We start from the raw sequence: 23223 nt of genomic DNA, 5'->3' as shown, positions 1-23223 counted from the left end.
ATGGAATATTTAGCATTTAACTAATTAAATCTGTGTGTTGGAAATATAGAGGAAGATCTTAAATATCAAACTCAACCTTTTATTATTAAAGAGTACGATAATAGTGACATCTACTTCCTGTTTATGTGATTCAGTCATGTGTTAAAGCTGCATCCTCTCTAATGACCACCAGGGGGCGACTCCTCTGGTTGTATAGAAGTCTAGTCTAAAATGACTCTACTTCTCTCTTGATTTATTCCCTCAGTAAACATTGTAAACATGAGTTTATGGTCTCAATCTCTAGTTTACAGTCTTCTTCAATACAGCATGATGTTCATTTAGTACATTATGCTCCATTTAGAGTCAAAACACCATAAAGCAGGGGATGCTTTAGGGGGCGGAGCTACACGGTGATTGACAGGTCTCTACCGGAGACGTATACGGCGTCTCTACGTCACTCCTCCTCGAGCTCCAACTGTTTGTCCCAGAAACATCAGGCATTAAAAAAAACAACAACAGGGGAACATCTCATAAAAGAAGTCCATGGAGCCACGTGACGACGGAGAAGCACCGTCTCCGTCTCCGATCGATTCCTGGAAGGCACCGACTAGCATGAGCGAAGCTAAAGGGAGGCCCTCTGAGCGCGGCGTGCGGTCCCCGTTACGGGCCGACGGTCAGGTGGCCCCCGGGGGACGCCGCCTCGCCTCTCCGCGAGCACTCGATCAGCCCCGTGACACCGGGAGTTAGTCATAGCCCCTGCGACTGGCCGGCAGCCAGCTTCCTCAACTTTCATCATCGGGGCTGTCCTTTTAAAAAAAAAAAAAAACGCGGGGTGACATTTAGGAGGCACCGCTCGCACCATAATTTGTCACACATAGGCAGAAAATGATTCTATAGCATGCGCTACCATACACTCTGAGAGGTGTGATGCATGAATAATGAGAGAGAGAGAGAGAGAGAGAGAGAGAGAGAGAGAGAGAGAGAGAGAGAGAGAGAGAGAGAGAGAGAGAGAGAGAGAGCTGATGGAAATATTCAAGTGGGTTATTGCAGCGTGTCCTAGGATCGCGTTGTTCCAGCTTCCTGCACAGGTTGCAGAGAGAGAGCAGGGTGGAGCGTGGTGGGAACTTAAAGCTACCGTGTGCTCCCGCTGAGGCACTTTAATGTATGTAAAGAGGGTGAAATTGAATCCAATTATCAGGGACGGACTGCAGAGAGAGGAAGGAGAAACCGTCAGGATGGAGGTGAGTGGAAGATGATTAAGAAAGAAGGAAAAAGTACGACTATCAAAGCAGCGAAATCAATTGAGAAACAACATGCCAGTAAGGCACAGTTCCATCAGCTGGTTTGGGTTGAATAAAGTAGATTTTGTCAGAAGTTTACGCTTCACGCACGGCTGCAAACCGCCAGTAAACAAGAGCAGAAGAAGAAGCACGGTAGAAACACGGTGCAGGGGAAGCCGAGGAGTGTCTCATGTTGTCCGGAGACAAAGACGACGTAAATGTTCATTAGTGCGAGTTAAACTTTCACTACGTCACATTTAACACGTCAACTCTTTTCCCCACAAAGACTAAAAAACACCTCAAGTGAGCGTAAAAACGTTTGTCGCACAACTGAGGAAGTTTGATCAAGTTTTGTCGTTTCCATGCGATAATTACAAAATTAGCCAACGATGAATCCATCCTTTTTTTTGGGGGGGGTTGCGCGGCAGTAAATGTTTTTAATAATTAAAAACATATTAGAGGTGATGATGAAGAAAATGATGGCGACAGAATGAAGGTTTGGTGTCGGTTGTTGGTTTTCAAACAAATTTTTTTTTTTTTTTTACCATTATTATCATATTTCTATGAAGAGAGAAACTAAAGCAGATGCTCCATGAAAGAGGAAGCATTTGTCCGGAGTTTCCACCAACACGTTCCTCACCCTTGTTTCACACTGTTCCTCACACGGACCATCAGAGGAGATGGAAGCGCTCACACGTCAGCGGCCAGAGCGTCGGATATTTGATGCGTCTTTGGCCGACAGCCAGTGTAATCTGTGTCCGTGGAGAGAAAGCTCTTGAGTTTGCAATCCTCGCTTTGCCCTTAACCGTCCTCGCACAGAGCGGTCAAACAGCCGGGGACGGACCAGGAGACACGGACCAGGAGACACGGACCAGGAGACACGGACGCGTCAATGTCGAGCTGCAAAGCACCGTTATTATTAAGTTATTAGGATTTTCTCGCTTTATTTGCTGTGATTAATGTTTCCGGAGAGGTTTTCTAAAGAAGCTTATTTTAGGATTCAGCGAGTCGTCAGATTAAATGAGTTTTTTATTATTAAATCATTTCTTTATGAATATAACTCAAACTGTTTTTTAACCGCTTTGAAAAAGTTTGTTTGTTTGAATGTTTCTTTATTATTTATTCAATAAAATGTTTTTAAAAAAACTTCTCTAAGCTCAGGATGATGCAGTTAAATTTATCAGACGTTCAATTTATTGTCAAATACGACCAAAGAAAAGCAGCAATTCTTAAATCTGAGCATCTGAAACCTGAGAATATGATGAATCCATTATCAAATTAGTCCAGTTGTTGCAGCTCCACCTCGCTTTATTTACTCTCTCCGATGGTGTCCCATGTGTCTGCGTTAAGCATCGACGTCGCCGGTGTCACGTTTTCGCCTTGAGAACGTTTTACGGTGAAGACAAAGTCCAGCGCGGCTGGTAAGCTCCCAGTTAAACCTAAGTGAGGGTTAATAACTCGATCATATTCAGAATCCCTCAAAAAGTGCAAAATCTAAAAGCATAACGTTTCACTTCAGGAGGGTTTATGCCAGTTAGAGGCAAAAGGGACTCATTTATCTCACTTAAGAAACAGGAAGTAACCCCTTTACCTTTTTACTTTTTTTTTAAAGGAATTGAAAGTCAATCAGACGGCAGAGAGGAGCCGAACACCGAGAACCAAAGCACGACAATGAAGCTTTTCATAATGTGCTCATTTGTCTCAATGAAACGTGAACGTATGAAGGACCAAAGAAACACACTCTGGTTTAAACATGGCCGTGGGATCCACTGACGATCGCTATATATACACGATCAGGACGCCATTGGTGTGTTTCTAGTATCTGATGATGTCACAATGTGAACAACCAATCAGTGTTTAAACCAACAGGAGGAGAGCTAGTAACGTTAGCAGCACCGCTAACGGCTAACCAATAGGAGGAGAGCTAGTAACGTTAGCAGCACCGCTAACGGCTAACCAATAGGAGGAGAGCTAGTAATGTTAGCAGCACCGCTAACGGCTAACCAATAGGAGGAGAGCTAGTAACGTTAGCAGCACCGCTAACGGCTAACCAACAGGAGGTTCACTTCAGTTACATCATGATGCCTTCAGGCTCTGCTCAGTAAACACGAGTAATGGCTGAAGGTACATTACAACGTTATCGTGATGTGTTCACGTGTAATCTGTAAAATGTAGTTTTAGTGATAAACCTGAATAAATCCAGTAGTTTGAAGGTTTTCACATGAATATAACATAGATATTAGAGATGAATTATGAGCTGTTTAACAAAGTAAAAGTATTACAGTTAGAATTTTTGATGGTTTAAAAAATGGATCTGGATCCTTGTGGATCCTCCTCTTTTTCTTTTAAACTGATCCGCGACTCAAAACCTGGAAACCGTGAGTTTTATGATCCATTCTAACCTACATTTGTCCTCCCTGGTTACAGCCCTCACATTACTTTATGGTGTTATTATGTATTGACAAGATGTCTCATGTCACCCACTACAAGCCGGGAGCACCACCCATCTCACTAACCCCCCCCCCCCCCCCCCCCCCCATGGGATGAGTCATTAACCTCTGCAGATATCGGTCAGGATATGGTGATTACATACACTTTCAAATTGATGCGCCGCAACAGGAGCTGAGTAAATTGAGCCGGTGTCAAACGTCCACGTGGCTAAGCGGCCGTCCATCCTGCAGAGTCCTGTGATTTATATCACCTGGATGGAGGGACGGGGGGGACGGGGGGACGGGAACGACCTCGTAGAGGAAACGCTTCGACTTCAACGAACCTTCCTCACAGCTGCTGCTGCTTCCTCCCTGGTGGCAAAAACAGAGCCGAGGAGTCTTCAGAGGTTATCTCAGAAGAGATGATGGGATTGCTGGACGCGAGAAGGAGGAAACGGCAGAAGGTGAGAGGTGATCGATCTCGTGTGCGACGGAGCGAGAGGAAGACGCAGGTTGAGGGGCACATTGGACGCATTAGACCGTAGATTGTGTACAAGACGTGGACGTAGTCGTGACGTCACCCGTTGGTTTGCGGACTGATGTTGTGAAGCCTCGAAGTTCACGTTTTGGCCGTCGCAATCTTGCCTTTTTGCAACAGGAAGTGACCATATTAGGACTGAGGAGGAGTGACGTAGAGACGCCGTATACGTCTCTGGTAGAGACCTGTCAATCACTGTGTAGCCCCGCCCCCTAAAGCATCCCCTGCTTTATGGTGTGTTTGACTCTAAATGGAGCATAATGTACTAAATGAACATCATGCTGTATTGAAGAAGACTGTAAACTAGAGATTGAGACCATAAACTCATGTTTACAATGTTTACTGAGGGAATAAATCAAGAGAGAAGTAGAGTCATTTTAGACTAGACTTCTATACAACCAGAGGAGTCGCCCCCTGCTGGACACTAGAGAGAATGCAGCTTATCTTACGAAAAAGTTACTCATATTTTTTTTTGTGCGTTCTCCTACGAAAAAGAAAGCAACGCCCGTCAATTTCAAAAATAAACTTCCATCTTCACAGGAAAGAACTCAGGTTAGGTTTAGGAAAAGATTGTCGCTTTGGGTTTAAATAACTACGAAAGTGACGTTACTAAAGTACACATTTTACGCGACGAACAAATCAAGGTTTTCTTGTTTCACACGGGGAACGAACAGCGGACCCGTCTTCCTCCCGTCCATCACCCTTAGCTGTGCTTTAATGCTTCTCTCTGTGAGGAGACGCTCTAATGCGACGCGTGGTTCTGGTACCGCTGCACCCGTGTTTTCTCTTCTTGTTTGCTAATTTCAACACGTACGCCTCTAGTGGTTTTCGGAGCACAGCAATCATCCCATCATTAATTAAGAGAGACGCTCTTGGATAACCTCTTAGCTAATTAGCAGCCCTGGCTCTTCGCCCGGCTCTCGCCGGGGTTTCAGGAGTTCTCGCTGTGGAGAGAAGAGCTCGATCACTTGAAAAAACCCCTTCAGGAACCGGGGCGCTGTGTGGTTTGTTGTTTTTTTTGGTGGGGGGGGGTGATAAGTGGCTGCTTCGCCTCCTAACAACTGGTGTGATCTCAGATAGGACTATCGGCAAACACGGCACAGAGCGGCACAGCGGTCGGCCCTGCAGCTCGGGTTCACAGAGAAGAGCCCAACTCCACGACGTCGTCTGACAGCTTCATGCAAACGTCAATTAGTCCGCTCACAGATAAGACGTTTCTCTGTACGATGCAAGAAAAATGAACCGTACATAGTTACAAAAAATGATATCCAACATACAGTGATGTGGTTGGTTTCATTTATCATAACGTCTTAATAGAAATATACAGAATTAGAGTTTTATTTTAGGGTAAAACTGCTGGAATTGTGTTACAGCTGCACAGGTTTAAAGCACAGTTAGAGGTTCAGGGCTTTAACCAACAGATGACGAGTGTGAAGAAATGGCTGAAGGTGGTCCTCAGAGGTAAACGAGGAGGTCAGCGACCATAATTAAAAGCTTCCTCACCGGGGAACGGACCCTATTGATCACGTTCTCAGACTAAGAGCAGACACTCCTCTCATCGCAGCAGGAAGTGAGACTTCTCATTACTCAGAGAGACGTCGATACGAAGCCGGGATGAAGGACACTAACAACAACCCCCAAAAAACAGGAAGTGAGAGCAGAGAAAGTGATCATGTGACTATTTAGGTAAACTCAAAAAAGATGCTTCAGTCCTTGGCTGACAACAGGAGCGTCATATGAAGACAGAAGAGGGTTTCTTTACCGTTAAATGTATTTTTCAGGACCTCTGAACTGTGTTTGGTTCATTAAGACCGGCTCGTATTTCACCGTCCTCCCTGTGAGCTGCAAGCTGTGGACAAACTCAACCCATGACTCCCCCCTCCTCCCTCCCTCCCTCCCCCCCGACCTTCAAGAACAATATCAGCCTCCCGCTCCCATTTTAAAATGGCACCGGGCAGCTGTGGAAATCCCCGAGGGCCGTTTCTCAGCTCCTGCTGTAGTGAAGAGAGAGAGAGAGAGCGAGATGGATGGAGAGTCCCACGGATCAGTGAAGCGACCGCTCTTTAACTTACAGGTCTTATTTCACGGAGCGGGAGGAGGAAGCTGTATTTCATATTACATGTCTGCGTTGTTCTCAAATAGAAGCGCTAAGAGTGTGTGTTTAAACATGGGAAAACAAAGTCACATAACTATACGATGTATGCGAATACAAGCAGGACTTTTAAGTACAGTAGCTATAAAAACTATAAAAAAAACCTTGGAAGATTTATTGTTTTAGAAAAGTGAATCAAAAGGGGATTTAATGTGGATTTCTGGACGTTGATGAAAAGAAAAAGACCTTTTAATGTCAAGGAGAAAGTGTAAAAAAATAAAGTCACATTAAATCTACTTTGATTCAACATTGTAAGAGAATGAACCACTAAAACTACAGTCTTTATAATAATACAAAAGTATAATTGTAATAAGATAATACTACTACTAATAATAATCATAATAATACATATGATAATAATGCCTTTATTAATAAAGAACGTATTACTTACTTAAACAACCAACCTTAGGAAATAACTTTTCTTGCACAAAACATGAAAATAACGTCTTAATCTTTAATCTATCGTATATATATATTAAATATTTATATAAGATCAGAGGCTTCGTAGTCAAATACGCTCCTTCCTTTCACAATAAAAGCCCTAGAAATATAGTATTCATTGAGTATTTACCATTTCCGTGTCATTTATTCATCACTCCGAAAAAGATAACGTGAACAAAACCGTTTCATCAAAGAACACCAGAAACAAAGTCTTTTATCTTTGCTCTGACAGCCACAGATCTGCAGAACGAGTCACCGACTCAACAGTCACTACAGACAGTGACCCCCCCCCCCCCCCCCCCCCCCCCCCAGGCTCTCCAGGCTTCCCCGGAGAGACGGACGGATGTGATTAATACTCGTCTGCTGAGCGTTAACTTATTCCCTTCCTCTCACACCACTCAATATCAATTAGAGGAGCTCTCTGCTGCCGTCGGTGTCTGAGAGCTGATGTGTAACGACTCCTCCTGCTTTCTATGGTTGCAGCGGCGCATAACTTTTTAATACATCAATCCACACAATGTGCGGGGGAAGTTCTACGGTATTTTGTATGTATTCTGCTTTTTTTTTGGTTAAATATGTCGTAAGAATCAGTCGTCTCTTTTAAATCACTTCTTAAAACACATTTTTACAGACTGGCTTTTATGTGATGCCGTCGCTTTTCTGTTTTATTTTTATTTGTTGATTTTACAAAATTCTTTTTATTTATTATTTTAATTTAAATTTTCAGTGTGCAGATTTTTGTGCAGTCTCAGTTTTTTTTCCGACAACTATAATTTATTTAAAATATACTGCAAATGGCTGTGAATTAAAAAGAAGTGCAGTAATAAAAACCATCAATGTCAAAGATCTCTCATCCTAAAGCAGAGCTACACGGTTTTGTTTAAATTCACAAATGTCACTTGCTTAAAAAATGAATTAAAAACTGCTTCGTCAAAAAGGTTAATGTGCTGCGCTGAGTAATGATGTGTGTTACATGCAGCTCCAATCATCCGTTGTTTTACGCGGCGCTGAAAAGACAGACATAAAGGTTAACAAGCTCTTCAGAAAGGAAGTGAATGATGGACGGCGATCGAGTCCTTCAGTGAATCTGGTCCACATGTACAAGAGGGACAATGTGTGAGGACGGGCTTCTTCTATGTACATTAACAGGTTCATTTATTCAATGTATTTTTAAGGCACAAACAGCGAATAAAAACAATTTTAAAAAAGTGACAACATTTGGAAAAATTACACGTTTGTGACTTAAGTAATCGATATCAAATGAGGATTACTTAATAATCCTCATTTGATAGGATTATTAATTACCTTTTGAGGATCGACGGATCAATACCACGGCATGGATGTGAACCCTCCCTACAGTTCATGGTCCGGAGTCTTAACCCCGAAGCCACAAGTTACTGTTTAAAGAAGTGAATTATGACATTATGAGTCACTTTAACTGGATTGTTTGTGTGTTTAAATTCAATATTAATAATAATATTTATTTATATAGCACTTCTATAGGGTATATTTATAGGGAGCTGATATCCTAAGGGAGGTTAAGTTTGAAGTTTGATTTAAGTTTCGGCAACAAAACGTATGTTAGATTTAGGCAACAAAACTGCAACAACAAAGCCTCTTAGTTAGGTTTAGAAAAAACATTATGGTTGGGCTCAAAATACTAACGTTAGCTTTAGGCAACAAAACGTACGTTATCTTTAGGCAACAAAACGTACGTTAGCTTTAGGGAACAAAACGTAAGTTAGCTTTAGGCAACAAAATGTACGTTAGCTTTAGACAACAAAAAAAGATGTTAGCTTTAGGCAACAAAAAAAGATGTTAACTTTAGGCAACAAAATGTACGTTAGCTTTAGGCAACAAAACGTATGTTAGCTTTAGGCAACAAAATGTACGTTAGCTTTAGGCAACAAAACGTATGTTAGCTTTAGGCAACAAAACGTACGTTAGCTTTAGGCAACAAAACGTACGTTAGCTTTAGGCAACAAAACGTTCGTTAGGTTTAGGCAACAAAATGTACGTTACGTTTAGGCAACAAAACGTTTGTTAGGTTTAGGCAACAAAACCATGTCGTTAGGTTTAGGCAACAAAACCTTTGTTAGGTTTAGGCAACAAAACGTACGTTAGGTTTAGGCAACAAAACCATCGTTAGGTTTAGGCAACAAAACCATCGTTAGGTTTAGGCAACAAAACGTATGTTAGGTTTAGGCAACAAAATGTACGTTAGCTTTAGGCAACAAAACGTATGTTAGCTTTAGGCAACAAAACGTATGTTAGCTTTAGACAACAAAACGTACGTTAGCTTTAGGCAACAAAACGTACGTTAGCTTTAGGCAACAAAACGTTCGTTAGGTTTAGGCAACAAAATGTACGTTACGTTTAGGCAACAAAACGTTCGTTAGGTTTAGGCAACAAAACCATGTCGTTAGGTTTAGGCAACAAAACATACCGTTAGCTTTAGGCAACAAAACCTTTGTTAGGTTTAGGCAACAAAACGTACGTTAGGTTTAGGCAACAAAACCATCGTTAGGTTTAGGCAACAAAACCATCGTTAGGTTTAGGCAACAAAACGTATGTTAGGTTTAGGCAACAAAACGTTCGTTAGCTTTAGGCAACAAAACGTACGTTAGGTTTAGGCAACAAAACAATGTCTTTAGGTTTAGGCAACAAAACGTACGTTAGGTTTCGGCAACAAAACGTACGTTAGGTTTAGGCAACAAAACCATCGTTAGGTTTAGGCAACAAAACCATCGTTAGGTTTAGGCAACAAAACCATCGTTAGATTTAGGCAACAAAACATACGTTAAGTTTAGGCAACAAAATGTTCGTTAGCTTTAGGCAACAAAACTTACGTTAGGTTTAGGCAATAAAACAATGTCTTTAGGTTTAGGCAACAAAAGCCTGGTCTCAAGGTCCATAAGTGGTCTTTCTTTTATATTTAATACTGCGTCACAAGGTCGGATTAGTTTAACTTCTGTAACCACCAAGAAAAATGATCCTAACTGACTTTCATTGGAATTATTTTGGTCCTGAGCAACACGAAAAGAGAAATAAATAAAAAACGGACTATATACAGAAAAACAAACGGATCATTTGGAGACTTCTTCACGACCTGCTGCCTCTCGTCCGGAGCAGATGGTCTGAGCCCAAACTCTGCCCTTTGCACCACTTTCCATATAAATGCAGAAACAATTAAGTGACACGGCGAGGGGGGGGGGGGGGTTGAAGGTGTCACACCGACCCGGGCTAATGGCTACTCCATCGACAATCCCAGCATGTTAGAGGCAGAGCAGCCACACACCACCGCTCGTGTTTCTGTGTTAAAACACCCCCCAAAAAAACAAAAAACCAGGGCTCGCTGGACGGGAGGGTGACTACAGCTGAGTGGCAACGATGGTGACAAGGCCAGAGCAGAGAGGGGGGGGGGTCAAGGCCCCGACACACCGGCCAGCTGCCAACCCCCCCCCCGACATCCAAACACGACACGTCGCCTCACAGGGCAGCTCAGGGTTTACAGGAAGTGGAGAGTAAAGGGCAGCAGGGGGGGGAGGAGGGGGGCAGGAGGGGTCTGATGTCTGCAGAGGATCCACAGATCCAGGAACACAGAACTCTGCTGCAGTGTGGTACAGCGTTTATGAGAGCAGAACATCACAGGAGACACCTTAGCTGTCAAAAGAGACGACGGCTAACGGAGCGATATCTTCTCTTGTCCTCCAGAAAAACGTATTTTTCGATTAGAGAGCACGACGTTCACATCTTCTGCTGCTCGTTATGGCGTAAAGTTATCGCATTAATTCAGACGTCAGTGACAAAAGACGATACGACTAGAGGAGGCAGACCTCCCTAATTAACTTGGTAATTAAGATGCTATTATTATTATTAATTACTAGGAATAATGGCCAAAACTAATAAGAATTCCCCAATGTTGACTGTTTCCATACATTTACAAACTCCTCACTTTAATGACACCGTTAATAACGGACTTGTTTTAACGTATTATTCATTTGTGTATCATATTTTACCGTACATGTTCACATCTCCTATTCTTAAACCATGTCCTGTACTATTGCACTGTGTGTTGTCTATCACAAAGACGAATTCCTTGTGTGTTTAAACGTCCTTGTCTTTAAACTGTGAGATGCGTGAGGCGTTCCTTTCTTTTGGGATCACTGGTTGATAAATGCGCCACAATGTTTTTATTTAAAATGTCATTTTTTGGCTGTTTGGATTATCGATCAGCGTCCTAAGGGAACTCTACAGTAGGTGAGGAACCGAGGAAGAGGAGTGAAGGAGCGGCTCAGTGAGCTCTGTGCTGCTTACCCCCCCGCTCAGTGGACAGTGTGTGTGTGTGTGTGTGTGTGTGTGTGTGTGTGTGTGTGTGTGTGTGTGTGTGTGTGTGGACGCTGCTGTGTTTGTGTGTCATTTAAGCGTGCTAGCTAGTGGCGGCGGCGGCGTGATTCAGTGTGATTTTAAAAGCGGAGCTCCGGTACGGGCGGGTTATTTTTTTTTTTTTGCGCCCGCCGCCCTGTGAGTGACGGTCCAATCAAGCTTGGGACGAGCTGTCAGACCATGTCAGGCCTGAGGAACGAGAGGAGATGAGAATCAAAGACAGAGAGCAGGACCGAAACCATGATGGACAGACCAGAGCACGGCAGCCATGGGGGGGAGCGAGGGAGGAAGACGAAGAGGGAGGGAGGGAGGAAGACGAGAGAAGGAGGAAAACGAGGAGCAAGGGAAGGAGGAAGACGAAGAGGGAGGAGGAAAACGAGGAGCAAGGGAAGGAGGAAGACAAGGAGGGAGGGAGGAGGAAGACGAAGAGGGAGGAGGAAGACGAGGAGCGAGGGAGGAAGACGAGGAGGGAGGGAGGAAGACGAGGAGGGAGGGATGGAGGGAGGAAGACGAGGAGGAAGACGAAGAGGGAGAGAGGGAGGAAGATGAGGGAGGGAGGAAGACGAAGAGGGGGGAGGAAGACGAGGAGGGAGGGAGGAAGACGAGTGGGGGGGAGACGAGGAGGGGGGAGGAAGACGAGGAGGGAGGGAGGAAGACAAGGAGGCAGGAAGATGAGGAGGGAGAGAGGAAGACAAGGAGGGGGAGGAAGATGAGGAGGTAAGAAGATGAGGAGTGAGGGAGGAAGATGAGGAGTGAGGGAGGAAGACAGGGAGGGAGGGAGGAGGGAGGAGGGGGAGAAAATGGAAACATACGTTGGGAGAAAAGGAGGAGGCAGAAAGAAACCAAAGGGATTTTGTGAAAGGAAGGAAGGAAGGAAGGAAGGAAGGAAGGAAGGAAGGAAGGACAGCTAAATCATCGGACACTTTCAACAATAATAACCATCATCACCGTCATCTTCAATATTACATCTCAACATTATGATTATTATATAATAATATGACTTCTCAATAGTAATTTCCTATTCTAGTCTATTAGGCTGTGGTGTTCATCATTTCTTCCTCTTTTGTTTTTACTGTTTTTATTTTGGTTGATTGTTTACATTCTTTATTTGCCTTATTGTTATCCTACTATAGCGTCAGTATTTCTTCTTTTACAGGTAATACTTTTGTTCATAAACGTGTATTTTGTTGTGTCCTGTTATCTTAGTCCAGTGTTGTAAGAAGTCACAGAGGTGAGTTCATTCTTACCGATCCAGCGCATCAGGGAGGTGAGGATCTGGAGGTACTTGGTCTTCTGGGCGTTGAAGAAGGTGAACGGACCCAAGAGAAGAGTGAAGACGCTCTGCAGAGACGGAGAGGAGGAGTTCATCACCGACACACCGACACACACACACACACACACACACACACACACACACACACACACACACACACACACACACACACACACACACATACACCAGACACCATGATGATCACAGAGCGACTCAGGTTCACGGAGAAGCTGAGGAAGTGATGAACATCTGCACAACCTTTGAGAAGCTCCTCATCTTTAATAAACACCTTTCTCAAACATAACTTCAAGAATCAATTAATCCTGTACGTTGTGTCGTTTCAGCTTCTTTAATGAGAGAATCTGCTCTTTTTCTCAGGTCTATATCAATATATATTCATTGTTTCCGTTTGAGTTCCTTTTAAAGAGATATACGACATTTTGGGGGTTTTATCGCAAAAAAACAAGTCGTTCAAAGACATTTTTTTTAACTTTTTTACTCTTTAAAGGATGAACAACAATCGACACGTTGGAAAGACGCCACACTGTGGCATCATCCCACTTTTTGTTCATTTTGAGACGCCAGCAGAGACACATCTGCTGTCAAAGAGTCCCATCAGAGAGACGTGAGATAAACGGGTCGATCAGCTGAAGCCTCTCCTCTGATCGCCTCTCAGATACTCCTCCTTATCAGGAGACGCAATCAGGAGAGGCTACTGTAGTCCCATTCCATCAGCTCCTCCTCCTTATCCTCTCTCCTCCTCTTCTTTTTCTTCTTCCTCCTCCTCCTCTCTCTCCTCTCTACTTCCTCTTTCCTCCTCTTCTTTTTCTTCTTCCTTCTCCTCCTTATCCTCTCTCCTCCTCCTCCCTCCTCTTCTTCTTCCTCCTCCTCCTCCTCCTCCTCTTCCTTCTCTTATTACTCCTCTCTTCTCCTCCTCTTCTTATTACTCCTCTCTTCTTCTCCTCTCATTACTCCTCTCTTCTTCTCCTCCTCCTATTCTTCTTCCTCCCTCTCTCTTCCTCCTGTCTCCCCTTTCTCCTCCTCCTTCCTCTTTCCTCTCTCCTCTTCTTCTCCTTCCTCCTCCTCCTGTCTCCCCTTCACCTTCCTCCTCTTCTTCTTCTCCTTCCTCCTCCTGTCTCCCCTTCACCCTTCTTCTTCTTCCTCCTGTCTCCCCTTCACCTTCCTCCTCCTCCTGTCTCCCCTTCACCTTCCTCCTCTTCTTCTTCTCCTTCCTCCTCCTGTCTCCCCTTCACCCTTCTTCTTCTTCCTCCTCCTGTCTCCCCTTCACCTTCCTCCTCTTCTTCTTCTCCTTCCTCCTGTCTCCCCTTCACCTTCCTCCTCCTCCTCTTCTTCTCCTTCCTCCTCCTGTCTCCCCTTCACCCTTCTTCTTCTTCCTCCTCCTGTCTCCCCTTCACCTTCCTCCTCTTCTTCTTCTTCTCCTTCCTCCTGTCTCCCCTTCACCTTCCTCCTCCTGTCTCCCCTTCACCTTCCTCCTCCTCCTCTTCTTCTCCTTCCTCCTCCTGTCTCCCCTTCACCCTTCTTCTTCTTCCTCCTCCTGTCTCCCCTTCACCTTCCTCCTCTTCTTCTTCTCCTTCCTCCTGTCTCCCCTTCACCTTCCTCCTCCTCCTCTTCTTCTCCTTCCTCCTCCTGTCTCCCCTTCACCCTTCTTCTTCTTCCTCCTCCTGTCTCCCCTTCACCTTCCTCCTCTTCACCTTCCTCCTCCTCCTGTCTCCCCTTCACCCTTCTTCTTCCTCCTCCTCCTGTCTCCCCTTCACCTTCCTCCTCCTCACGCTCAGGTCTGACTGCACACTTTGAGTGACATGTGATCTCAGGGGAAGTCACTCGTGTTCCATTTCATGTGAGGGTTTCAAACAGAGATCCATGCAGAAACACACACACACACACACACACACACACACACACACACACACACTAAAGCTGCTTTTCTACTAAACGACTCCATTCAACTCACTTTTTTGTTTGTTTGTTTGTTTTTTGGGGGGGGGGGCATAAACTCATAACTACGGTAATAGTTCAGTAAACATGGTGAACATGGTGCCTGCTAAACACCAGCATGTCAGCATCATCACTGTGATATATATTCATTATATATATATATATATATATATATATATACATTGTACTTTCAGTCTTACTAAGCGTACAGTAGGTCAGGGGTCACAGGGCTCGCTAGTATTAAATAATCATAATATCTTAAAGACGTAAAACAATATTTTAAAAGTATCAAACAGCTCCACACAGATTCTATTGTGTTTGAACTAATAAAGCATCAGACACAGCTAGAGTCTGTTATTACCTCCAGATGTACAGGTGAACATCTGGAGGACCTGTGGGGGGGGGGGGGGGGGTGATCGTAGCCTTTAATTCTGCTGAATCCTGATGATACCTGTGTGTCTATATATATATATATATATATATATATATATATATATATATATATAAATAAAAGTACTACCAGCTGTCTAGCTGTCTTCTCGGGCAAAAGTGCAGCCAAAGCTCGAGCCGAGCCAAAAGCATAAATCTGCAAACGCCTTCAGGTGATGAAGGAGCGATGATGAAGAGAGACGAGGCTGAAGGTAGGACGGGAAATTAATGACGGACAGCGCTGTTTCAGAACCCCGATGGTTCTGCACAGTCGGTTCTTGTAACGTAAACTACAGCAACGACATCGACCTGGGACCAAATTAAGATGTATTCATGTGTCAAACATACATTTCACACGTGAATATAATAGTTTACTGAGGAATACTTCTACCTCTAATGACCACGTTCCACAAAATAATTCAGGAGTCCATTTTTTTTTTTACTTTCAGCATGTAAGTAGTCATCAAATATATCAGTCATTGTCAAGAATTACTTATTAAAATGTTCTCCAGCAACCCAAAAACCAAAGAATAAAAGACATTTATCTCACAATTCAGTGGACACAGCTGACATTCTTCATACTTCTGGTGAATATAATCCAATTCATCTTATTTCCATTTAGGCATTTTGTATATACACTTTATTTTAAACACCGGACACAGTCACTTATTCTAGCTTTGCCAAGTTCGTCTCCCGGTCAGCTCGGTTCTTCTTACTGAATGTATTTACCGTAAATGTTAGAATATGGGGGCACTACGGTAGTAGCATTGGCCGGTTTGACGATAGAGATACGAGTGACGGACGGCTTGACCGCCCGTTGAAACGCGACGCGATACGATGACGACGCTGCCGTATTTACGCCGATACGACGTTATTTTGAATGCTGATGGAGCAGCTACGACGTCAACAATCGACCCAAGATCTATTGAGAAAACAAGCATTTTAAAAGCGGTCTGCTTGTCGTCTTCCGCAACACGTACAAAGCTCTTCAGACCTGTGTCGGATCAGGAGGAACTGAACTGGTCAACGAGCTCTAAGAGTCTATTCCTGAAGCTCTCAACAGCCTCACATCGGCTCAAATGGACGGACCTTAATGTCGGGTCAACGCTCAGCCTGGTGTGGCAGAGATGGAAACACCCCCGAGGGTTCACGGCCGATGAACAGATTCTGAACCGCTCATGAATCAAGTCTGCAGCCCTCCCCCCCCCCACCACCACCATACCCAACAATGGCCTGAGGACACTGGACTGCTCAACTGCATCAAGAGCAACACAAGATTCTAAAGAACTAAACCGCAACAGCTTCTGTAGAGAGAAAGCTACGATCGGCTCTCCAACAAAAGACACGTGTGGCATGTGTTCTAGGTATTCTGGTAGATAAGGGTCCAAACTATCGCCTACCAGGAAGTGTCTCTCACAATCAAAGAGCAACAGAGGAGACAAATCCATCACAGGGAAGAGGTTCATCTCCCCACGGCCGCCTCGATGGATCGGTCCGCCTGCTGCCACGAGTCAAGTAGTGTTAAGTGAGAAGTGGGGAGCCAAACAGGAGCAGATAGAGGTTCTACACACAAATACAAGACTACATTTTAATCGTAGAGGGACTCTTAAAATCCTCATCGTTATTTCTCTCTTCGGTTCCAACATTTGTGTGTTTTGTCTGGATAACTTTATCTCACAAACACCCGTACTGAGCACCATTTTGCAAAGCTAACCTTCCTTTTTATGCCGATTTATAAAACCGTGGTGTACTGGCACTAATGCTATGTGACTTGAAGTTAATGGACTAAAACATGTGAAACCATCAAGATAGTCCATTAACTTGGCAAATAAGGGGCATAAACCAAACATCAGAGGAAGCATGGACTCCCACACAGCAGGAAGAAAGACTGGCATGGTCACCATTCCACCTTAACAAAAAGAAGCTTTGCACTCTGTTTGTTTTGGTCATGAGGGACGAAGCAGGATGCATAAAAAAGTGGATCCAGTCCAGATTAGACGGCTTAAGATAAAACTAGGTGAACTTCATGATGCGCACTATTTATCCTCAAACAGTGGCCTTGATTTGAAATGGCCTTATATTAAGCTGTGTTAGGGCGCCTTTAGGTGCCAACATTTAGTCCTGCAACCGAGTGAAGCCGATGCTTCACGTGTTAAAGCTGCATTCTCTCTAGTGTCCACCAGGGGGCGACTCCTCTGGTTGTATAGAAGTCTAGTCTAAAATGACTCTACTTCTCTCTTGATTTATTCCCTCAGTAAACATTGTAAACATGAGTTTATGGTCTCAATCTCTAGTTTACAGTCTTCTTCACTACAGCATGATGTTCATTTAGTACATTATGCTCCATTTAGAGTCAAACAGACCATAAAGCAGGGGATGATTTAGGGGCGGTGCTACACGCTGATTGACAGGTCTCTACCAGAGACGTATCTCTACGTCACTCCTTCTCAGTCCAGATATGGTCACTTCCTGTTCACTGGCTGCTGCAATTAAAAATGAAATTTGTTTTTGACACATTTATGAGCCAAATATATAAAAATGAAGCTGCATACAGATATATGCAAACCTCCAGAACAAAGAGATCCTTTTCCTAAATATCAGTCATTATGAGGCTAACTTTGCTCGTTGATTTCTAACAGATGTTTTCACATTAATGTTTCACAGTAGAGGCTTTGGGACCAGTATCTGTGGAGCAGCAGAAATAAAAAACTGCCGACAGCTGAACCAGATATGAATATAACTAGAATGTCATAACGTGGACAGATTGAATGACACTTGGTTCCAATGCATTTATTCATTTAATACTTTGATCACGCTGTTGTAGCAATTTCATCTCGCTCTCAAGGCCGACGCACAGATTTCATTTTTTTTTTTTTGCTTCCTCGCGACAGAAACTGCTTACGTTTCACGCCCGGTTTAATAAATGTCTCAATAAACAAAAACGGATTCTGTCAGGAGGAAAGTGTCATGAATCAATTGTGGCCGGACACCTTGCTCTCCGTTCTCTCCTCTTTTTTTGCTCCTCCAGAGCAGCACACTCATCAACTATCAGCGTTTTCCGTTTGACAACAAAAGACTCTCTTAAGAATCGTCCGTTTCTCTTCCTCCGTATGAGACGAGACTTTCAGCAGACAAGCAACCGCAAAAGGTGACCAAACACGGAGATCTGTCCCGTTACAGACCGAAGGTGCATCAGCAAACACCAAGACAAGAAAAAGAAAGATTCTTGTTTAACCTGCAGTCCTTTGCAGAAAGCAGAACAATCAACAATTTCTCAAATCGGTCCAATTTGACGTTCTGGGGTGATTTTTAACCCAAATTTCAGGACCTCCATTCAAACGGTTTGTATTGGAACCAATGAAAAGTACAAATACACAGTTGATGGTATAATTGGACTTTCACATAGCGACCAAACGTGTGAGACATGCCACAAAACATTTAACCGAGACAAAAAAGTATTGTAAAAACATCTCTTCTATTATTCCATCAATGAATCAGGTAATCGGATAAAAGATACTTTTACTTTATTGAGGAACAAAAGTACAAATCAACATCTTTATTGCTTGAATTGCATGTTGATGTTTGAACTCGGCAGCTTCCAGGTGTGAATGTGGAAACCTGTGGTGTTTCATAAGGAGAGCATCGTTTTCAGATAGATTTACAAAGAGGTTGCAAAACGGGACTAAAAAAAAGTTTCGGACACCAACCGCAAGAACTCTAGTTCTGGTCCAGCCGGGTACACGACAACCCCCGAATCTCTTTCCTCTAACTTCCTGTCAGCTTCTCTGTCTTAAGAGGAAACAAAGTAACAACACACCATCACTTTTCTGCAACTTTCCCAGCGCCGCCTGTGATGCTGCAAAGTTATAATTTGGGAATAAGAGATTAAACGGGGTTTAGGTATGGTGAATGATCTCAATAATGGTGGAAAACCCCCGAGCTGTGGCTGTCAATCACGTTCAAAGTCCACGAGGAGCCGGTGTTTTGGCTTTGTGCGGATGAGGGAGTCCAGAGAGTACGGGGAAAGCAGTTAATTGGCATTTGCGTTGCGTCACTCAATCCACCGGTCCCGTTAATCGCCGCATATGTGAGCATTTCTCCTGAGCCACGTTTTCCCCATCCATCACAGTTGGGCTGCTACATAAGTCAACCCCCTGACCGTCCGTCCACCCTATTTAAGTAATTAATCGGCATCTTTGGGGGTCGGCACAGATGTCCTCGCGTCACTGTCGCTCTATTTTATATCTCCCAGAGAGCCGCGTGAGCCGGAGATATTTGTGAAATCACCGCTCAGTTTGGTGAGAAGAACCATTAATGGTTAAAAGTCCACGAGGTCACGCTGGGGGGATCATAAGTGTCCTGGTGGTTCCATGCGGTGCTCCAGCCTGGACCCTGATAATCCCCCCCACCACACACACACACACACACACACACACAGAATAAAACAAGAGCAAGGATTACGATTCACAATCCCTTCAGTCCCAAGATCCCCAGCCATTTGTTTCTGATGTTAATCTTTATTCCAAACAGATTGCAAACTAGAAAACAGTGGAACTGACGGTCGTCACTCGTCCACTTTTTCCTTTATTATTATTATTATTGTAGATTATTGTGATTGTTACGGATTTGTGAAGAAAAGGAGAATAAAACTTTAGAGTAAATATTCTGCTCATTGAGGGAAGCCTCAATTCCCCCTGAAGCTTGATGTTATATTTCATAAAGGTTTGATTATGTTCTCCTGTATCCGTGAGAGGTGATTGTTATTTATACGCCTCCACTATGAAACCCTGCGCGTCACGTTCTTTTTACTCATCTATCATTCTGTAATTAACGAGACGGTTTTTAAATGCAAGACAAGGTTTTTTTTTGAGACGCTTAAAAACATATAAAAATGGCCAGCAGTGATTCATTCACAGACAGACAGTTGAAACAGATCTGTGCTGCTTCCTGGAATAAAAGAAAAGACCCGCAATAACTCAAGACCTCTACAACTTCATGCATCATTCAGCTGTAATTAAGACCTCCAGTTGAGACCTTGAACGTGGGAACGTGTGACAGAAATGAAGATAGAACTCACATTCCTCGTGCACATCCACAATCTGCTTTGCTTTACAAAAAGGACTGATGGAAACTAATCAACAGAGACAAATGAACCAAGAATCCGATGGCTCTCTATGTGGAGCACGTGTGTGGGAATCAAAGCACAAACAAGACGGATTACTTCCATTCCCAGACAATATTTCATCTTAATGATGCACAAACGTGCATGACGCTCAGAAAAAAAAAAAAAAAAAAAAACACACACACACACCTTCAACTATATCACATACGCGACACACAGGAATATTGGATACTACGAGGCAATTCATTGCCTCGGTGGTGACATGTATGATGAAAGACTTTGGGGGAAACCTGACCGTACTGGTATGGAATAAAAAAAAAAAAACGGCATAAAATAGGCCATAAAAGCCCCGACAGATATACACACACACACACATAGACGCTCATATGATAGCAATAACAAGTCAACTGATTCACTGAACACACAGGCAGCAGGGAGGAGAGCGAGGTAAGACGAAGATGAACATGATTTTGGGGGAGGTGGTGGTGGTTGATGCCTCGGAGGCAACACGACGCAGTTAAAACCATATTGGAACTATACGTGTGTCAGGATGAAAGAGAGTCCTACCTTCAGCCTCATTAATCACCAAAAAAACACCTCCATCAGAAGCAAAGTTAGCATATATATATATATATATATATAAATAAAAGAGCGGATGACGAAATGATTCAGTTATTAAAAGCAACGCAAGTGTATGTCTTCATCGGGACAAAATACCTCGTGGGTGAGTTTATGTAAAAAGATTCTCTGATTTGTTGTCACGTGACTGTTGGTCTCAGGTGAATCAATCACGGCTTCTTAGTTGCGCTGATGAGCTCAGAATTTTATGTTTTTTACAGAATCTGGTTAAAGTGAACGCTTTATTTGGGGCGAGGTTTTAAATGAGCACATGTAGAATAAAACGTTTTGGATGAAATAGAACAATTTTAAGCTTCGTTTTGGCTGATTTCTTTCTGGAAGCGTTCAGGGACCGTCGGAAAAAGATTTTCTATGGACTCATTTTTTGGGACCATGTTTGGGTTTTCTGGGTTACGACACACCGCAGAGCAGAAGAGTCAAAGTCAACAGCAGCAACAGAGGGCAGACAGAAGCTTCTTTTTCTGTAAATTGGCTGCATTTGCTGCGATTCCTTCAGTGTCTGCGGAGGTTTTTACAAATCAGTCCAGGTGTCATTTCACAGCTTTGACAGTTTGAGTGTTTGCCGGGCAAAGCTGGAATGCAATTTATGCTGACTCAGGAAAAAAAAACAAAACGTAGAAAAAGCCTAAAGCTAGTAAAACTCAATTATAAATATTATTAACGAATTGTTCGGGGTCAATGTTATGCTAATTTCTGTGAATGTGTCTGAATATTGATGTGTTTTATGAGATGACACCGTATGACTGAGGCTTATCTGCTGCCGGCAGAAGCCTCTCCATCCATCTCTTATGTGGCCGACTCTGTCAGCTGCTTCCCACCCCTCTGGGTCGCCCAGCTACATAAATTCAACTCACACACACACACACACACACACACACACACACACACACACTCAAGAATGAATAATTAATGCCGTCTCTCTCTCTCCCTCTTGTTGTATATGACTTGCATCTAAAAAGACAACTGAAGCGGACTTCAGGAACCTTCAGCACCTAAAGTGTATTGTTCTTTTTTTTTGATAGATGACGGGTATCTCAAACATCAATACATGAACGAATTCCAATTTTAGACTATTTTATGTAGGCCAAGCTCTTGAAGGTACGGTAGACCAAAGGTGGAAAAAGAGAACAAAAAAAAAATATTCTTTTCAATCTGATTTAAATTGTATTCTCACCTGTGTTAATGACGTACAATTGTTTTTAGTATCTGCTAAAACAGCTTAACATTTTTTTTATTTGTTATCATAATGATGTGTTATTGTAATACTCACTTCGGCCACAAGAGGCTGAAGTGCACCACTTCTAAAAGCATTCATGTTTTCTTACAGCTGTGTTTTAAGTTATATAACTTGCTAACTATCTACGTACCTTATGTTAAGAGATTCAAAACTCACCTAGAAGAAAACACAGTTATATTTAAAACATGGAGTAGTGGTGCACTTCACCCTCTTGTGGCTAAAATGAGAATTACAAACAACACACAAAAAATAATTATATAAAATAATAGAAAAAGGACAGTTATATAATTACTATTAAAAAATCAGGTATCATATTGACACAAGTATTAAAAATAAAATAAAATAATACCTCGCCTTGGCCGTACAATATACCATCATTTACATTTAACACCATGAACACCACGTCAACCGCACTACACAGCGTAGCAACAGTGGTCGGGCTGGATTTCTGACTGGAATTCTACTTATCTGATATGTAAAGTAATATTAACAATAATACTAGACTGGCAATAATAGACACAGTATGAGAATAAACTCATTTCAAATGGATTTAAGAACATCTATGGACAAACTCTCAAAGCCTCTTTCATCTCATTTGAAACACGTCCAACGCAGAAGCCTGTGCTGTTAATTAGGTACACGGCGCGGCCCCGGAGACCTCCACGTCTCCACGCGATTAAAGAAAGGACTCCTAATGAGGGGAAGGAAGACAACTCGGACTAAAGGAAGGATGAAGAGAGTGCAGAGATGCAAGGAGAACGTATCATCGTGTGGGACCGGCCGAGAATAAGAGATGTGATGAGAATGAAACAAAGGCTGGCAGGGTTTTTCTTTTTTTTGGGGAGGTTCACGTCTGACTGAGGCCACGATGTTAAAAACAGAACAGTGGATAACATTCCTTTAGAGTGCATTCAACTTCAGTGAGTGCAGACTGGAGGGTTTCCAATTCCCATCACTGTCAGTGTACAATATAACCGAATGAATGAGTTTGGGTCAGAGCTCCAGTTCAAACGTTAATCACATATTGGTTGATTAGTGTGTTTTTTTTTTTATGGCTTTAATAACAATAAAATGTCTTTTTCGGCAGAGAGCTCTCACCTTTTAGAAGCTTGTTTACAAGCTCAGAATGAGAATGAAGCTAAAGATCAGGAAGAAAGACTAAGAATGAGGAACAGAGGTTACACATCGTAACCTCTGTTCTGTGAACACGGCGCATGTTTGAGATACTTATATTTGTGAACCCCTTGCAGCCTGTTTGAGTGCAGATAAGTTATCATCATAACTGAAATTATAACGACAATATGCTTTAAAAATGTTGTAAACAGAAAATAAATAAAAAAGAAAACCTTTTTTAAATAAATA

At 43.0% G+C, this 23223-nt stretch overlaps 1 protein-coding gene across 1 annotated transcript in view; it reads right to left on the bottom strand.

Annotated features, from left to right (window-relative positions):
- The window catches only part of tmem104 (transmembrane protein 104), a 42822-nt gene that overhangs the window by 4269 nt on the left and 15330 nt on the right, over positions 1-23223 (bottom strand). Inside the window, exon 7 of the mRNA XM_068725606.1 lies at positions 12453-12546. Within this exon, the coding sequence (XP_068581707.1) occupies positions 12453-12546 (94 nt within the window). The remainder of the gene's footprint in view (positions 1-12452; positions 12547-23223) is intronic.

Source organism: Cebidichthys violaceus, unplaced genomic scaffold, assembly GCF_023349555.1.
Source record: "Cebidichthys violaceus isolate CVI_PGR_0920_01 unplaced genomic scaffold, fCebVio1.0.p SCAF_36, whole genome shotgun sequence".
Taxonomy (NCBI): domain Eukaryota; kingdom Metazoa; phylum Chordata; class Actinopteri; order Perciformes; family Stichaeidae; genus Cebidichthys; species Cebidichthys violaceus.
This window is presented reverse-complemented; position numbering and strand designations above follow the sequence as displayed.